Genomic DNA, 17,141 nt, shown 5'->3' on the forward strand with positions numbered 1-17,141 from the left:
TTATATTGAAAGCACTGTGGGCTCTCTCAGAAACAAACTCTGTCTGGCATGGCAGATGATGAAAGTTCTGAGGATCAGACTTGATCTCTAAGTGACCTCTGAGGCAATTTGATCCTGAAAATGGGAACTTTAATGAAAAGAGAGGCAGAAAATTTATCTACCTTTTGTTTGGTTTGGCTTTAGATTTTTTTTCATTTTTATGTGTATGGGTCTTTTCCCTGTATGTGTGCCTGGTGCCCAAGGAGATCAGAAGAGGGCATTGGCTCCCTCATACTGGTCTTAAAGACAGTGGTGAGCCTCCATGGCAGTGCTGGGAACTTAACTGGGGTCCTCTGCAAAAGCAACAAGTTCTCTTAGTCGCTTTTTTTCTTCCAGCACTTTCTTTGTGGAATATCACTTTCCTGTGGGCTTTTCCAAAAATGGACTGGGAAAGACAGCCTTGATCACTGAGGTGGTTCGACTTGCCTCCAGTAAAATCTCAGATGGAGGTAAGAAGCTGCTTTTCCACTGACTGCTGCCTCCGGCCAGAGTGCTGGATGAGTGTGTGCCAGCACCCTCGCCTGGTTTTTGCTTTTTGACATGGTCTCACTATGTAGACTAGGCCGACCTCACACTTTCAGTCATCCTGCCTTGGTTTCTGAAGGGTTGGGATTTTAGGAATACCACATGCCTAATTGTAGATGTGTTTATAGCAGTGTCTTAGTTTGTACTGCTGTGATGAAACACTGTGACCAAAAACAAGTTGAGGAGAAAAGGGTTTGTTTGGCTTACACTTCCACATCTTAGTCCATCATCAAAGGAAGTGGAGGCAGGAACTCAAGCAGGATAGGAACCTGGAGGTAGAGGACAGAAAGGGGTGTTTACTTGTCTCAAAGTAAAACACAGCTGTTCCTACTTCACTAGGAACAGCAACCCTCGATCCCTGTCCTCTTTCCTCCTGTGCAACTGGGTTGTTCCAAAATGGGCCCCTAACTCCTGCCTAACTGTCTGTGAACTTGCAGAAATCCAGTTAACCAACACAGGCTCTGAAGAATTCTAGGACATAACCCAGGACTTACAGTTTGACTCTCAAGCGTGTTCAAATTGGCATAAAACCAGCCAACACAAGTATAAAAGTTTGTTGTTGGTAGTTGGTGTTTTGAGCTTTGTTTGGTTCGGTTTTTGATTTTTCAAGACAGGTTTTCTCTCTGTAGGCCTGGCTAGCCTCTAACTCGGAGATCTGCCCACCTCTTCTTCCCAAGTGCTAGGACAAAAGGTATGCGTCACTACCTCCTAGCTACGTTTTCTGTTTGTATGCAGTTAATTTTATCTACTTTTCCTTTGTTGCTTGTACTTTGGATACTTTTTATTTTCTTTTTTGTTGTAAATATTTACAACATCAAAAAAATATGTTCTTGTAACCTGATATTACACCTGCTTTTTTTTTAATTAGCTATTTTCAAAATTTAGTTTTGTGTGGGGAGGTGGGTGTGAGGTGCAGCAGCAGGGGAGGAGGCCCCCAGCACAACTCTGACTTCTCTCCTTCTGGTGTGGGCTCCATGAATCAAGCCCACGTCATCCGGCTTGGCAGCACATGCCTGCAGCCTGTGAGCGTCTACAGCCCACAGCTGCCTTCCAACGCCGTCTGCTTGGAAGACTGGTCCTCATGGTGGCCATACACACGCTAATCGTGTGATCTCAGGAATATGCCTAGATAGAAAGGAGCATTCTTCACACCAGATGCCAATGGAATTCAGTTTGTACATAAGAACTAATACTGTACCCAGAGTGTCTTTCCGTCTGTGCCCTCAGTTGACCTTCCTGCTGCTCCAAAAAGGTATAAGTGCTTTTTTTCTTTTCCTAGTTATCACAGCCAAAGAAATTGATCTCATATCAGTCATGGTGACTGTTAGTTTTCTGGGCACAGGCCTTTTGACCCGTGTATGGATCCAGATAGCAAGACTCATGTCCTGCCTAAGAGCAAGGAAAAGCTCAGAGTCAACAATTAAGATGGCCAACAGTCAAGAGAGAAGACTAGGTCAGAGGCGATTTTAATGAATGAATTCAGTGTGGATCCTCTGCGTAGCTGGGCTGTTGGCGTTTCTGCAGGCCTGTTAGAGCTGCTTGGGAGTGAGTGAACAGAAGGTCATCTTACGGGTGACAGATTGTAAAAGGAGCACATCTTTGATTTTATGCTCATATTCCTTTTATTTCCTGGATGAAGCTCCACATCAGTGAAAACAAACTGAACAGACACTGTCCCTTGATCCAGTTTATAGCAGAAACTCCTGTGGGACAGACATCCCACCCCACATGGCTAACTAGCATGAGTAGTTGATATCTGAGTGACAGCACTGGATTGTCTATCCATTAGCCAGAAAATGAACTTGGTTTTATTGTTGGAATTGTTCATTTCCTCCCTCATCCTCCATCATTGAGCCACTTACCTACCGGTCTTCCGAAAACAGCCGCATTTGCTGAGCCATAGTAATGTTCACCTTTAATCTCAGCACCTGAGAGGCAGAGGCAGGAGGATCTCTGTGAGATCCTAGTGAGACCTGCTGCCTAGTGAGACCTGATGTCAGAATAAATAAATAAACATTTAAAAGCTCACATTGCCTTGGCCACAGTGAAGTGTGTGGCTGAGTCTCCATCATACCGAGTGTTCACGCGTGATGGTCATTTCTCACACAGTGAAGTGTATGGCTGAGTCTCCATTGTACCGAGTTCTCATAGCAAAGCGGAGTGGTATCTCTGTGCTCACTGCCACTGATTACTCTGGTTGGGTTGTGTGACGTGTGCCCGTTCTCTTCCACAGTGGTGAAATTCCAGCAGCGGTTTGTGTGTCCCATAGAGTTTGGTGGCGCAATGATAGAGCATTGGTGGAGTTCAAACCTCACCTTCCAAGTTTATGCAAAGAAAACCCCACAGAAAAAGGTAAGTCATTTGAGGCGTACCATTCATACCAGACACTCTCCTAGGTAAACAGATTTTTGGGCTCAAGTAACAAACCCTGTCACATCTAATAATCACAACAGCTCTGTGAATGAAGTCCCTTATCACCTTCATTTCATAGAAGAAACTGAGACTCAGCAAAGTTCAGCAATTTGTCTGAGATTCCTACTCTAACAAACAGAACCAGAGCATCGTGCAGCTTCTTGGTCTGCTCTGCTCTTGTTTGGGTTTTTGTTCTGTTTCTGTTTTTTTGAGACGGGTTCTCATTTATACAACCCAGGCTAGTCTTGAACTTGTAGTCCTCCTGCCTCAGTCTTCTAAGTGCTAAGATTGCAGGCGTGTGCCAGCCACAGCTGACAGAGAGCATGCCGACTGCCCAGTCACAGTAGTGCAGTGGCAGTATCTGTGTAGGTTTTACCTAGGCCTTAGCTTGAAGTCTCTTTTCATTTGTAGGCAAAGTTCTTGAATTACCCAGCCCACACCCAAAATAGTCAGTTTGTAAGTAGAGTTCCAGTTTATAAAGTTTACTTTCCAGTGACCTCACGGGAATGCGTAAGGTAGGCTGTTGCTCCTTCACTAAAAGAGCAACCCGGATGACCCGACTCCATCTTTGTTTGTGAATAGCGTAAATGCGTCTTTGGTTTGGTGCCCCCACCCCCCATCCCAAAATAAAAACAGAAACTCTTCTTAGAAAAACAGCAAAACAGAAAGAAGAGGGAGTAAAATTAGAGTTGTTCATCTGTGAGAAAACTTCGACAACCTCTGCTAACATTTTAATATATCTACATTGCATTTACTGTTATTTTAAGAAACTTGAAAAATGTTTTTCTGTTTGACTACCACCCACCAAGAAGGCAGAATTTGTCCATAGCCAAGGCAGAAACAGGTGATCTCGGGTGTTATTTATTGTGTGTGTATGTGAGTGTGTGTGTGTTACTAGGGATTGAACCTAGGACCTCAAAAATGGTTGACAAGTACTCTATTGCTGAGCCCCAGACATATTTTACTTTTTATCTTGATCAGGTTCTCACTAGGTTACCCAGGCGGGTCTTGAACTCATCTAGAGAGACACTGAACTTTCAGTCCTTCTGAGCCTCCTAAGTAGCTTGAGGTTTCAGACCAATAGGGCTAGGCCCTGCCGCTGTGTTTTTCAACTGGGTACAATATGATACATAATTTTGTATGTATCTTTTTGTTTGTTGGGGTTTTTTTTTAATCTAACTTGTGTCCTGGGCTTTTATTTCATTTTTAGTAAAATAATTTTCCACATAATTTTATGTTTGGGGATTTATATGATGTATGTAATTTGTCAGACATAACAGTTGTTACTCATATTAAGTTTTTAGCGAGCCGGCAGTAGTGGTGTACTTCTAGGCCGCCAGCAGATGGGAGGGAGAAGGATCTCCTGGTGCACGTAGCAAGTCCAGGACAGACACAGTTACAAAGTATGACCCTATCAAAAAGCAAGCAAAAGCAAAAAACAACAGCAAAGTGAAACTCTTTTGTTAACTGATCACTTTGATGGCTGCCTGTCATGCAATTATATATAGATTTGCTAAAATTAGCATGTTATGTATTAGAGCAGTTCCAACCTTCTTAATGCCGGGACCCTTTAGTATAGTTCTCATGTCGTGGTGACCCCAGCCATAAAATTATTTCATTGCTACTTCATAAGTGTAATTTTGCTACTGTTATGAATCGTTCATCTCTGATCTGTAACCCCCACAGATTAAAAATCCCCGCAGTTGGGGTTGGGGATTTAGCTCAGCGGTAGAGCGCTTGCTAAGACCCTGGGTTTGATCCCCAGCTCCGAAAAAAAGAAAAAAAAAAATCCCGCAGTAGACATTTAGTTGTTTCTGATTATTAACTGCTTTTAACATATGCAATTATGTATAGTTTTTATGTTATTTCTCTAGTGTAAATTCCAGAATTATAATTATTGCAGCAAAAAATACAAAGCTTCTCATACTACTGCCAAATTCCCATGTGAGGGTATGTGAGTGTTATATTCCAGCTTGTTCTATGCCAGTCTTTTTGCTCCTTCATATCCTCGATAGCTACGAAATCAAGTGTGATTTTCCTAGTCTTAAACATTAGCTAAGGAATCTTACTGAAGAAATGAGTATGTGAGAAGGACTAAGTTTTGATAGAGAAAGATATGTTTTGTGGCTTATGGGATCCTCTGTTATCTTCTAGGAGTAAATAGTTAAACCCGAAGGGAGCGTGAAGGCTGGCAGGATAGGGCAGCATTGTCGGTCACATCATAATAGAGCTCTGTACTTCATAAGGCACTGTCCTCTCATGAGCCCTCATAGGGTCACTTCAGTCAACCCCCCGCCCCGAAGCTCCTTACGCTTTTCCTTTCCTTTCCTGTCAGCCAGAAGCTGTTGGGTCTGCATCTCTCCCTTTGCGAGCTGTCCTTGAGTCAGAGCTGCTTGCTTTCAGTCGCCAGCTTCCGGTGCAACAGGAAAATGGTCTGTCTTCACTTGGCCCCCTAAAGGTACGTGAGTCTACATCCAGAAAGCCACTAGTATTGCATGGCACTGAGAATACAGCTGTGAACAAGAACACGTTTCCTGCACTTGGGAGACCTCTGTTGAATTGCAGCAGAGTGCAGTGGAAGGAAGAAACATGCACATGGTATCTGACAAGCTCTCGCTAAGGACGGGTGTTTACAGTGATTTCTGAAAAGAAACACACATGCAAACGTCTAAAGTGAAACTAATGATTGCTGTCACAGGATAGCAAGCAACAGGGAGGTGGTAGAAAATAGGGTTGTACAGGCAGGTCAGAGTGAAAGTCAGATCTTTTTAGGTCAAGGCAGTGTTCAAATTTGAGCCTGTGAGCCAAGGAAAAGGCACCCAAGCATTGCGGTGACATCTTTCATTGTAAGTATTTCTGGATGGGTGGTACATTTTAGGGAGGGCAGCAGGAGTGAACACTGAAGCATCCCTTCTGAAAAGAATGCTGGATGTTGGCTTAGAGCGGAGCTGTAGCAGGGACAGAGGAGCACCATGCGTGCGGGAGGAGCGCGTCTGAGGAAGTTCGGGCTCTTTCCCGGTGTTCAGCATCATCCAGGGTCCTCGGCCTTGACAGTGTGGTCTCAATGCAGCTTTGTTAACTATCGCATCAAGTTTTTGGTGTGTTTTTGAGACAGTCTCAAAATGTAGCCCAAGGTGGCCAGAAGATCACTATGTAGTCAAGCTTCCTTTAAAAACTGCAATCCTCCTGCCTCACACTACTGAACGCTGGCCACCATGCTCAACTCTAGTGAGCTTTTGAAATTTCCGTACCCATGCCCTAAAACCTTCTCTTTGCTTCTGACCACACAAAGGATAAAGTGTAAAACCCAGCTTATCACCTCCTTCTCCTCTCTCTTCTACAGATAGCCAAGTCCAGCCATGTCTCACCCATAGCCCAGCAGGTACATGGAGCCAAGGATAACTGAGTGTGACCCAACACAAACAGCAAACTGACTTAAAACATGAGGGGCTGTTTTCGTTTGTTTTTATAACTCACCTGCATGGTCTCAGTCATGAATTTTACAGATGACATCATGGGGTGATATTAAAGAATCGGATTTGAATCACTGAAGTGCCAAGCTGGCTCATGCCACTCATCCCCAACCCCACCTGATTTTAGATACAGCGTCTCCCTGCGTAGCCCACGTTGTCCTGGGACTGATCATTCTCATCCAGGTTTAACTTCTCACCTGCTTGGTTCATGCCCGAGAAGGCCAGGACGTTGGATTGATGGGCTGGAAACTGTTTCTGTCTGTGCTCTGCACCAATGATTCTCAACCTGTGTGGGTCATGACCCCATTAGGGCTGATTGACCCTTTCATGGGGATCACATATCAGATAGTTACACTGTCATTCGTAACATTAGCAAAATTACAGTTATGAAGTAGCACCAAAAAGAGTTTTATAGTTGGGGGTCACCACAACATGAGGAACTGTTTAAATGATTTGCAGCATTACAAAGGTTGGGAGGAACCACTTCTCTAGACGGTAGGAACTGAGAAAGAAGTACCAAACAAGAATGATACTTGCCAGAGCTTGGCTGTGGAAAGAAAGGGTTTCGGAGAAATGAAGCAGTACGCACTCTCTCCTCCATAATTCACCATTGTAACTAGTGACCACCCCTGGTCTTCAGAGTCACTCACTGTTATAAGCACCGCTTACCCTGCTCTGCTGGAGGCAGGCTCTCATGTAGCTGGCCTGAAACTCACTCTTCCTTCCCTGTCTCACTTTCTTTTCTCCCTCCACATAAGCACAGATATGTAGTATAAATGTACACACACGAAAAGTTTCTGAACTATTTGAGAATAAGTTACATCATGTCCATTTCCCTATGAGTCCTTCACGTGGATTCCATGTATTTCCTGAAAACAATGCATATTGTCCTTGAGTTTTAAAAACTCCGTTTAACACGAGTGACATATCCTCTGTAGAGCAGGCTGGCCTCAAGCTCACAGAGAGCTGCCTGCCTCTGCTCCTGAGTGCTGGGATTAGTGTGAGCCGTGATGCCTGGCTAGGATGCTGGTCTAGAACTTCGGGGCTTCTTCCTTGTGCTTTTTATTTTTTTCTCCAGTGATGGGAGAAAAAGTGTGAAACTTGTGTCCATTACACACATGCTTTACCAGAGCTGCATCCAGCTCTCTGCACATTTACTCATTGACTTTATTCTGCATAATGATAAGACAGATCACTGCTCCTTCCCAGGTTAGTTTTGTTAGTGTGGACTCTCAGATTCTGGCATTATTCAACAGGTAATATAATCTGTTGTTCTTACTAATTCCGACTTAGCCAGTGGGTGCCTCTTCAGCTAGAGTCTGTCATTGTACATGGCTCCCTCCTTTCCTAGCAGTTCCTTGTTTTCTGGTAGAGGATGATTTTCCAGGTCATCCTGAACTGATAATCTGCCTGGCGAGTCAGTGTATATATGTCTGTATTTGAATATGGATGGATTCATTCTTTAGTTTGCTGTCAGCTTCAGCTCCAAACATTCTGATTGCAGCTCTGCAAGACATTCTCACCGATGCTTCTCCGTGTGTGTTCTAGGTCACCATGGAACTTGTCTTAGGAAACAAGGATTTCACTGGCATCAGTGCTAAGTTAAGACGCAGCACCCAGCCTGCTCCACCTTCAGCTGCTGCAAGTCTAGATGCGGTACTGCCTGAGACAGGCCAGGGCACTGCCTGTACCAACAGTACCACCTGCACCACCTGTACCAACAGTCCACAGAGCCCAAATAAAATTCACAAGGAAACGACAAAGAAAACCCAGAATTTAGTGTTCCCTGAGCCAGAGTCAGCCAGCTCTGTAGCCTCAAACTCTTCGGCTTTCATGGTTATGCCACCTAGCAATTTAGTACCTCAGGTAAATGGCTCAGCCAAAGAAGACGGTTTGCTGTTACATGTGCTGTTGATGGTGCCAGATGGGAAAGATTTTGTTTTTGGAGAACCAGAGAAACAACCATCGTGCAATGTTTATTTGAACTGCAAGCTCTTCAGCACAGAGGAAGTCACCAGATCTGTCGTCTCGTGGGGCACAACACAGCCTGTCTTTAATTTTTCTCAGGTAATGTATGTTTCATGTCCTTTAGTTGTTATGGAGGCAAGAGACAGATGTCTTCTAACTAATGCTTCTGTCCTAAGCATTGAGTCTTCATGATGGAAGACACTTTTGTGGTGACCCGGTGTGCTGTAGTGAGGGGAGTCATCAAGGGCATGACTGCTGAAAAGTTCGACATCTGCTACTTTCTGTTTTCCCAAGTTCTAGATTCTGTTCCTTTCTGCTGCCTAAATTTAAGACTTTATCAGCTAAACGCCCCACCTTTCTGCTCTCTAAGCGCTTCAGTTGTATTTGTTTGTTGGTTGGTTTTTTTTAAGTTTATTTATTCTCTATATCAATATTCATCTGTTGATTTTCTATCCAATTTAGTGCTGATCCCTTTTTTCTTTCTTCGTCTTTTTTTTTTTTTTTTTTTTTTTTGTGACCCTGACTGTTGAACCTAAGACCTCGCCTGTGTTGGGCTAGCATTGTACGACTGAGCCACACCCTAGCAAGCCACTCTGGTCTTTTTTCGGACTCAGCAGCTGATTGCCTTAGTCTTCAGGCCAGGGAAAACCTAGCTCGTTTTCCTTAGAAAGGGTCGGGTCTGTTTGGCAGGCGCCCCTCCTCTCCGTTAGGAAAAGGATACCCTAGCACATTCTCGCTTCTCTCTAGCTTGAACTGTTAGGTCTCGCTTGCTGCTCTTGCTGCATTCTTCCAATCTCCCTGCTCTCCCGGGGACACATGCGTTCCCACAGCCTCAGCCTCACTCACTCTGTCAGTAACTTCCAGTCTATACTTCTCTGTAAATCAGACATTTCCCTCAAGGGCCAGCTCTGGTTGTTGGTTGAGTGTCAGCATCTGGGTGTTTTCAAAGCTCTTTACACTAATATTGCCTAACAGGTGCCAGGCATCCAATAGGGATGTGCAAAGTTAAGAATTCAAAAATGAGGGGTTGGGGATTTGGCTCAGTGGTAGAGCGCTTGCCTAGGAAGCGCAAGGTCCTGGGTTCGATCCCCAGCCCCAGAAAAAAAAAAAAAAAAAAAAGAATTCAAAAATGTCTAACCACTTGGGGTCCTTCAAATTGGTGGCCACTTGGCACAATTATTAATGATGGAGCAGCTCTTGGCTAAATTCCTGGTTCATCTACCAGCTAGCCTATTCTAAAATGGTTTTGCATGGGAAATCCAGTGAGCAGCTGCCTTTGCTATCTGCTCTAACATATGCTAAGCAGAGTGGGGTTTGCATCAGTTAGTCTTATTAAATGCTGTCCAGGCACTGGATTGGCCACCCTTTGATAAAGGGTTCACTCTTTCCAGAGAGCTGCAAACAACTCTTTCTCCAGGCTGGAGAGAGGGCTCTTGTTAAGAAATTGCAGTGCTCTTGCAGATCTGTGTGGTTCCTAACACCCACATCAGGCAGCTCACAATGACCTATGACTCCCAGGCCTCTGCATCCTTAATACCTGCACACATGTACACATACCCACACACAGACAATACAGACATACGCTTAATTGAAAATAATAAAAATTAAAAATTTTAAAGTGCACACATTTTTCAGTGGGATTTAAAAATGGATCACTTTGCCTTAGAAGGTTGGGTGAGTTTGGTAGGCAGCATATTTGATTTGCCTGACAACCTTCTCTGTGCCCCTATGTGAACCCTGTCATCAGAGAGAACCCGTGCTGGTTTGTACCTATCTTTTATGTATTAGTCTCTTATACCAGACTGTTTCTATGAGGATAGGTTTTATTTTAATATCTTCAGAATAGTACTGTACATGCACATAGTAGGCTTTCAGTAAACATTTGTTGAATGAAGGGATAAATTAATTGTTTGAGCTGTGGAATTTTTTCTCCTGATTGTTCTCCCCAGGTGATTCCTGTCTCTCTGTCCTCCAAATGCCTGGAAAGACTTAAGAACAATGTGATGATAATCGAAACTTGGAACAAGGCGCGGAGCCCGGGACAGGACCAGCTGCTCGGGCTGGTGAAGCTCCCTCTGCACCAGTTCTACATGTCCTTCAAGTAAGTAGACCTTTTGGAGTATTCTTTATTTTGCATCTTTAACTTTATCTGGACTGAAGACGAATTATTTAGATATGCAAGCATTCCTAGAATCCCTCTCAGTTTCAGACACTTCCTGCTCTTCACTGTAAAGCAGTCACACAGACCCTCCATCCCTGAGTGTTTGTTAAGGGCCTTAGGACTTTAAGGTAGTTAACTTTATAGCAACCTCTGGTGCAGGCTTAGAAAAGTGAATTGAGATTTAAAGGAGTTACATTGCTCGTGGCAGAAGTAGTAAGAGTGAAACCAGAGAGCCTGGCCCCCCACTCCACTCTACTCAAAAACTCTTCAGTCAAAGGTAGCCTTCCAAGCTAATGGTTGACTTCCTCATCATGAAGTGGCAATATGGTTCACAGCAGCTGTTGTTAAGATTTCTGTGACAGGTTGAGTTTTCCTAACTATGTACTCTCTTTAATAACTGGTAAAACATTGATTAACTTGAAGGTTATTTCTAGTCATATAGATTTCCTTTTCTGTGTGATTCAAAGTACAGATTTCTGATTGCTTTAGCAGTAGGCACGCTGTGTTGTAAATGTATGTGTTGCAACAGCACTTTTCTGTGCATTATCTCACTGGAGTTTCACTGATAGCTCATGAGTATTATCGTGAGCCTTATTTTACAGATGAGGAATTGCCCTGGAACTTTGAGAACGCAGTGTCTCTGGTCTTTTTTTATTCCTCGTCTCTAAAATGAGGGAGATGCTGGGTTTCCTGTCTCACTTGTGCAGCAATCATGAGGGTCTAGTGAGAAAATGCATGGGTTTGCCTTCCAGGAATAGGTGTTTAAGGTGGTTACATTAGCTATAACCAGGCTGAGGAATACTGCTGAAACCATGGATGTCAAATCTGTTCTAACCACTCAGCTCACCACCACCACTAGTGCACATGGACACACACATACACAAACACACATACACACCACCCCTTTTTAGTTGTGAAACTCATCTGACCTGCTATCCTTCCTTCACTTCCCTTCCCATCCCATTAAATCCCACTTGTTGCTCAAGTATAAAACAGTAGTAGCTACCAATACTGAGCATCTACTGTGGGCCAAGTGCCTTGTTGGCGTTTGACATGGGTTATCTCGGTTCAGTGCTAAGAACTCTCTTGTTAGAGCAACTTAACAAGCCCCTCTGAAGCACCATTGCATTGCCGACACTGGATTTGGACTTAGTGCCACCACGGTACAAAGATCAGTTGGACTCATTAGCAGCCCTGTAATTGCTGTGGATTGAATTTGCCTGCCTTGTAGTTTTAGTTTGGTTACTGGCAGAATCCTATTTTTTAAGTCCACTAATTTATTTATTGATAAATGGTTATCAATCCATTTCTAACAAACTGAGAGGAGCCAAGTAAGCAACGCTGATGTTACTGATGATTGTTATTTGCTCATTCACAATATCTTACTCCCTAGGGATCCCAAGATTTCTCGCCTGCTGCTTGATGCCAGGTACCCAGTTGTTGCTGTCGACAGCTATATGCCTGTGATTGATGTATTCTCAGGCCACCAAAATGGGAGTCTTCGAGTCTTTTTAGCCATGGGTTCTTCAGATCAGATAATGATGCTGCAAAGATTAAAGAATGAAGAAGGAACGCTCCCTCCCTTCAGCCCTAGGCCAGCCCATTTCCTGGACCAGCCACCTGTAGCATCTGTTGCTATGGTAATGATCCAAAACAGCACTAGCTCATTTTCTCTTACACACTTTAATGAAACCTTTACCCAGTGAAACGATAGAGCTTGCACCCCAGTACTTGCTTTGTGTTGTGTGGGGCAAATGTGTGTGCAGGTGCATTATCTGTATGAGTGCTTAAGCTCAGGTGTCGTTCTTCAGGAGCCCTCCACCTTTATGCATGTGTGAGTGTGGTGCATGTGTATCTGGGTATGCTGCATGTGCAGGTAGAGGCCAGGAGTCAGCACTGGCTGTTTCTCTATTGCTCTCCACTTTAATTTTATAATATTTTTTTCATCTTCTAAGTATGGGTGTTTCGCTTGCATATACGTCTGGGCACCGTATGCGTACCTTATCCCAGAAGAAGGTGTGGGAACCCTTGAACTGGAGGTACAGACATTGTGAGCTACTGGGTAGATGCTAGGACTCACCGTAGCCCTCTAGAAGAGCATCCAGTGTTCATGACTACTGAGCCATCATTTGAGCCCTCTTTACCTTTTTGGTAGTGCTGCTGTTGTTTTGCTTTGTTTTGTTTTTAAAACAGTGGGACCCGAGACTCAGCAGTCAGGCCAGGCTGACCAGACAGGGAGTCTAGGGATACACGTGTCTCAGCCTCTTGAGCACTCGGATTACAACCACAGGTCACCACACTAAGCTATCTTCACAGCCCCACAAGCCCATTCAAGACTTGTGGGGCTAGAGAGATGCGCACTGGTTAAAAGCACTTGCTGCTCTTGCAAAAGTCTCAGATTCGGTTCCCAGCACATATGATAACTCATAACTCTACTTCCAGGACATCCAACACCCTGCACACATGCAGTGCACACATGTATATGTAGACAGATACACACACATAAAATATAAACAAATTTTTAACTAGTATGTAAAAGACTGGCTTTGATCCCAGTACCACAAAAAAGAGAAAAGAAAAGAGAATCTGTTTGGACAACTAAGTATTAATCCTCCAGTGTACTAAATTGTCTTACAAGAGACAGCACCCAAATATAAGGCTGTAAGTCTTAATGTTTGTTGATAAAGTCTGTGTGGTAAAGTAACAATTGAAGTGTCTTGCTTTTCACTTGTACCCAAGAAGTAATTTATTTTATACATTGCTGTACAATTGAGAAGACATATTGGCCCACATTTCCATGTTTAGTTTCGTAACAGCTGAATACAGTGGGGTTTGTCTCTTTTTTATAGGTGATGAAACAAAATTAAAGTGATTAAATTAATTGCCTGAGGTTGTAAGTAAGGGTTTCTGCTAGTTGCAAATTACATAAAAAGCACAGAAGCACCTGTGGTATTCTTAAGTCTTTTTAGGTGATGTGTGGTCCTAAGCTTGCAATATAGACTCATAAATCAATTAATTTCATACAGAAAGTTAGAACATGATTCTCAGGATACATCCATGCAGGAAATCCTTGAGAGATTTACATCTACACATTTAACAGTTTCCCTCCTACCCTGTCCTTCACCCAGTTCACCATCAGCAGGACCAAACTGTTAAGTTTGCTGTAATGCCACATGGCCAAATTAAGGAGCTATCTATCCTGACTCTTAATAGAGTTCTACTCTGCCATTTTCCCCCCTCTGGGAATCAAATTGAAATTGTAATCTTTCTATTTCCCACAGAGGACTTTTTTTTTTTTTTTTTTTTTTTCTTTCGGAGCTGGGGACCGAACCCAGGGCCTTGCGCTTCCTAGGCAAGCGCTCTACCACTGAGCTAAATCCCCAACCCCCACAGGGGACTTTTAAACCAGTATTATTACATATGCTTTTAGGTTTTAAAACAAATAATTAATATACTTTCCTCTACATTTATTTGATTTGTAGCTAGGATATTATTTAAAACCTACATTCTCACTCTCACTTGACCCCAGAAGTCTTCCTTTGAACATTGGTACTAACTGGTTGCTAGTGTCTGCCAAGGCTGTATAAGTTAGCGCTGTAAAGAATGTGGGCTGCAGGTCAGGCAGTTGTGAGTCTGGGCTGCGGTTATCGGTTGTTCCTGTTAACCAGCTATACAAGGGAAGTGTGGATTCAGTACCTGGCTTGGGGTAAACAGGAAGCTCATAAGAAGTGGTTATGAAGTAGTACTCTTAACAGTTAATACCTGCTTGCTTCAAATATGTGTTCTTTCTCCTATTAAGGAAGAAATGTCCTATTCTGTGTTCTAAGAGCCCTTATGAATGACAGATATCGAATTGTTGAGACTAAGGTCTTCTTTGTTCCATTCTTGCACTGAATCACATTGACTTGGTTGTATGCTCTAGGGACAGTCCTGCTTGTTCTAGATATACTTAGCAGTTATGAGAGTTACGTGTAGATTTCTGGTAGGTTTCTTTGTAGGCCGGCAGGGGTATTCTAAACATGTTATCTTCCAAGCTGACCAGGATCTGTTTCATTTCATAGCCAGAAAAACAAGGAGCCCAGTTGGTGGAGCACCACTTTGAGTTCCATGTGGTGATGGTTAAAGGGCTCATGCCCCTTCAGGCAACCGTCTGGGGAGAAGCAGATTGTTACGTCCAGTACTACTTCCCTTTTCAAGACTCCCAACCCAGTATGCTGCAAGGACCTGCCCTCCTTGAGAACGGTAGGCTGGGAGACACGTCTTGTCATTTGTGCTTGGTCCCTTTATTGCACATACTTAGGACTTTTGTTTTTCCTGGGATTTTGTCTTGTTAGTTGTTCCCAATCTTACCTGGATAAAGACATGAGAGACGGCCTACGTTTTCATTGTGCTTTTCACCTGATTATCTTTTGGCATTGCCATGGCATTCATAGTGTTCTCATGTGGTTGATAACATGGGAGAGCACATTCGTGCACTGTGCCTTTCTCTGTGTGCTGTGCCCCTCGTGTTGAGTTAGAGAACATGCCAGGGCCTCCCGAATCTCTGGTTCTGGGAGGTTTGGACAGGATTTCTCAAGCAAAGTGTCTTCCAGGTGCCCTCTGACCATCACTTTAGCGCTTCCATGGAGAAGCACGTAGTAAAGCATGGCTTCCTTTCTGTGTCCCCTTTGCCTAAGTCTGACAGTTTCTCACTTGTAAGTCCTCCTTTATATGCTTGCCTGCATGCGTATGTGCATGTGTGTGTGTGTGTGTGTGCGTGTGCGTGTGTGTGTGTGTGAGAGAGAGAGAGAGGGGGAGAGAGAGAGAGAGAGAGAGAGAGAGAGAGAAGCATTAAGGGACTTGCCTGGAGCCACCTCATTAACAAGTGCCAGGTTTAGGATTCTGACCCTGGTCAAGCATGGTAGTCCACACCTGTAATCCCAACACTTGGAAGGCTGAGTCAGGAGGATTGAGAGCTCAGTGCCAGCCTGGGATACCTTATGAGATCTTCATCTCAAAAAAATGAAAGAGAAAAAAGACCTAGACCCAGAGCCCAAGTGTCTCTCACTATACTGTCCCACCCTTTCATCTTTGTTTTCTGATCATCTCCAAGAACTAACTCAGCAAGGTGGGTTTTTGCTTTGTTTGATCTCATCTGATAGGAAGGAATGTCCATCAGGCTGTGTGTCTGTCTACCAGGTGCTACCAATATTATTTTATTATAGAGCTCAAAGAAGAGACTTACATACTCTTAAAAATGATGTTTAACAAAACAGGGCTAGGGATATAGCCCACTTGGTAAACTGCTTGCTTGCCTGGTGTGCACAGAGTCCTGGGTTTGATCCTCAGCACCAAGTAAGTCAGACATGGTATTGCTCACAAGAAATCCCAGCATTCGAGAGGAGGGAGGAGGAGAATCAGAAGATCAAGGTCATCCTTGGTCACATAGCAGGTTTGAGGATAGCCTAGGCTCTTGAGACCCTATCTGGGAAAAAAAAGTTTCCTTGAGAAACTGAGACAGGAGGACCATATTTGGACAAGTTGGTATGAGACTGTCTCCAAATAAATAGTCTGGTATTACAGTTCAGCAGTTGAACTCAGATCTAGCATGTAGACTGCCCCGATTTAACCCCTAGTACCACACTTAATTATTAATTAATTAATTAAAATGGGCTAAAGAGCTGATTAGAAGTTTATCCAGAGATATACAATTAAGTATTCAGAAAAATACTTTATTAGTCTGTTTTGGTGATAGAACAAAATGTCTGAGACTGAAACTTTCAGAAAATAAAAGAGGTTAATCAGTATTAGAGATGGCCTGTCCCCCATTGCCTTGTTCTTTACTGAGGACCCCCTTTGCTGTGTCACAATGACTAATAAGCCAGATCAGAAGATAGTGTACCAGAAAGACCAAGCCCATAGGGTGACATCACTTTGTACCAACTTATTCTTGAAAGAACTAATTTAGTCCGAAAGACTAGCATTAATCACTCAGAGAGAAGCAGCCACTTCCTTCCAGATCCTGTTTCCTAAAAGTTCCACCACCTCACAACATAGCCACATTAGGGTCTGGGTCTGTAGCACTCGAAGCTTTGGGGAACATGAGCATCACCAGTCTTTTAAAGAATGCAAATCAAGGGGCTGGGGATTTAGCTCAGTGGTAGAGCGCTTACCTAGGAAGCGCAAGGCCCTGGGTTCGGTCCCCAGCTCAGGAAAAAAAGAACCAAAAAAAAAAAAAAAAAAAAAAAGAATGCAAATCAAAACCTTCATGAGCCTACCCTCAGAGACAGGTGTAATGTTTAAGAGCTAAGTGCTTGAAAGGACATGGAAAACGTGAACCCTCGTATACTGTCCACCAGAAAAGGGTTCTTTCTGTTCAGTGTTATCCTGGTACTTCCTGGACCATAGCCACATTTGTAACAGACCTGGGACCTACTCTCTAATACCTTCAGGGTATCCATACCTTCATCTGTGTTCTCACAGAAATCACATGAGGATAGAGTTGAATGATAGATATGTAAGCCAGGGTGCTGCACATAAGCACCCATTGACATGTTCGATATTCTCAACTGCTTTTCTTTCCC

The 17,141-nt window shown here is 43.5% G+C and overlaps 1 protein-coding gene across 9 annotated transcripts in view; it reads left to right on the forward strand.

Annotated features, from left to right (window-relative positions):
- The window catches only part of C2cd3 (C2 domain containing 3 centriole elongation regulator), a 97,785-nt gene that overhangs the window by 32,878 nt on the left and 47,766 nt on the right, over positions 1-17,141 (forward strand). For all 9 annotated transcript variants that reach the window (XR_005502031.2, XM_063285140.1, XM_017588950.3 and 6 more), the window contains exons 11-17: positions 376-488; positions 2,798-2,916; positions 5,312-5,434; positions 7,998-8,516; positions 10,367-10,518; positions 11,972-12,218; positions 14,640-14,820. Coding sequence is in view for 8 of the 9 variants with exons in the window: in XM_063285140.1 (XP_063141210.1) it covers positions 376-488; positions 2,798-2,916; positions 5,312-5,434; positions 7,998-8,516; positions 10,367-10,518; positions 11,972-12,218; positions 14,640-14,820 (1,454 nt within the window). In the remaining variant the exon portion in view is untranslated. The remainder of the gene's footprint in view (positions 1-375; positions 489-2,797; positions 2,917-5,311; positions 5,435-7,997; positions 8,517-10,366; positions 10,519-11,971; positions 12,219-14,639; positions 14,821-17,141) is intronic.

The sequence above is a fragment of the Rattus norvegicus genome, chromosome 1 (genome assembly GCF_036323735.1).
Source record: "Rattus norvegicus strain BN/NHsdMcwi chromosome 1, GRCr8, whole genome shotgun sequence".
Taxonomy (NCBI): domain Eukaryota; kingdom Metazoa; phylum Chordata; class Mammalia; order Rodentia; family Muridae; genus Rattus; species Rattus norvegicus.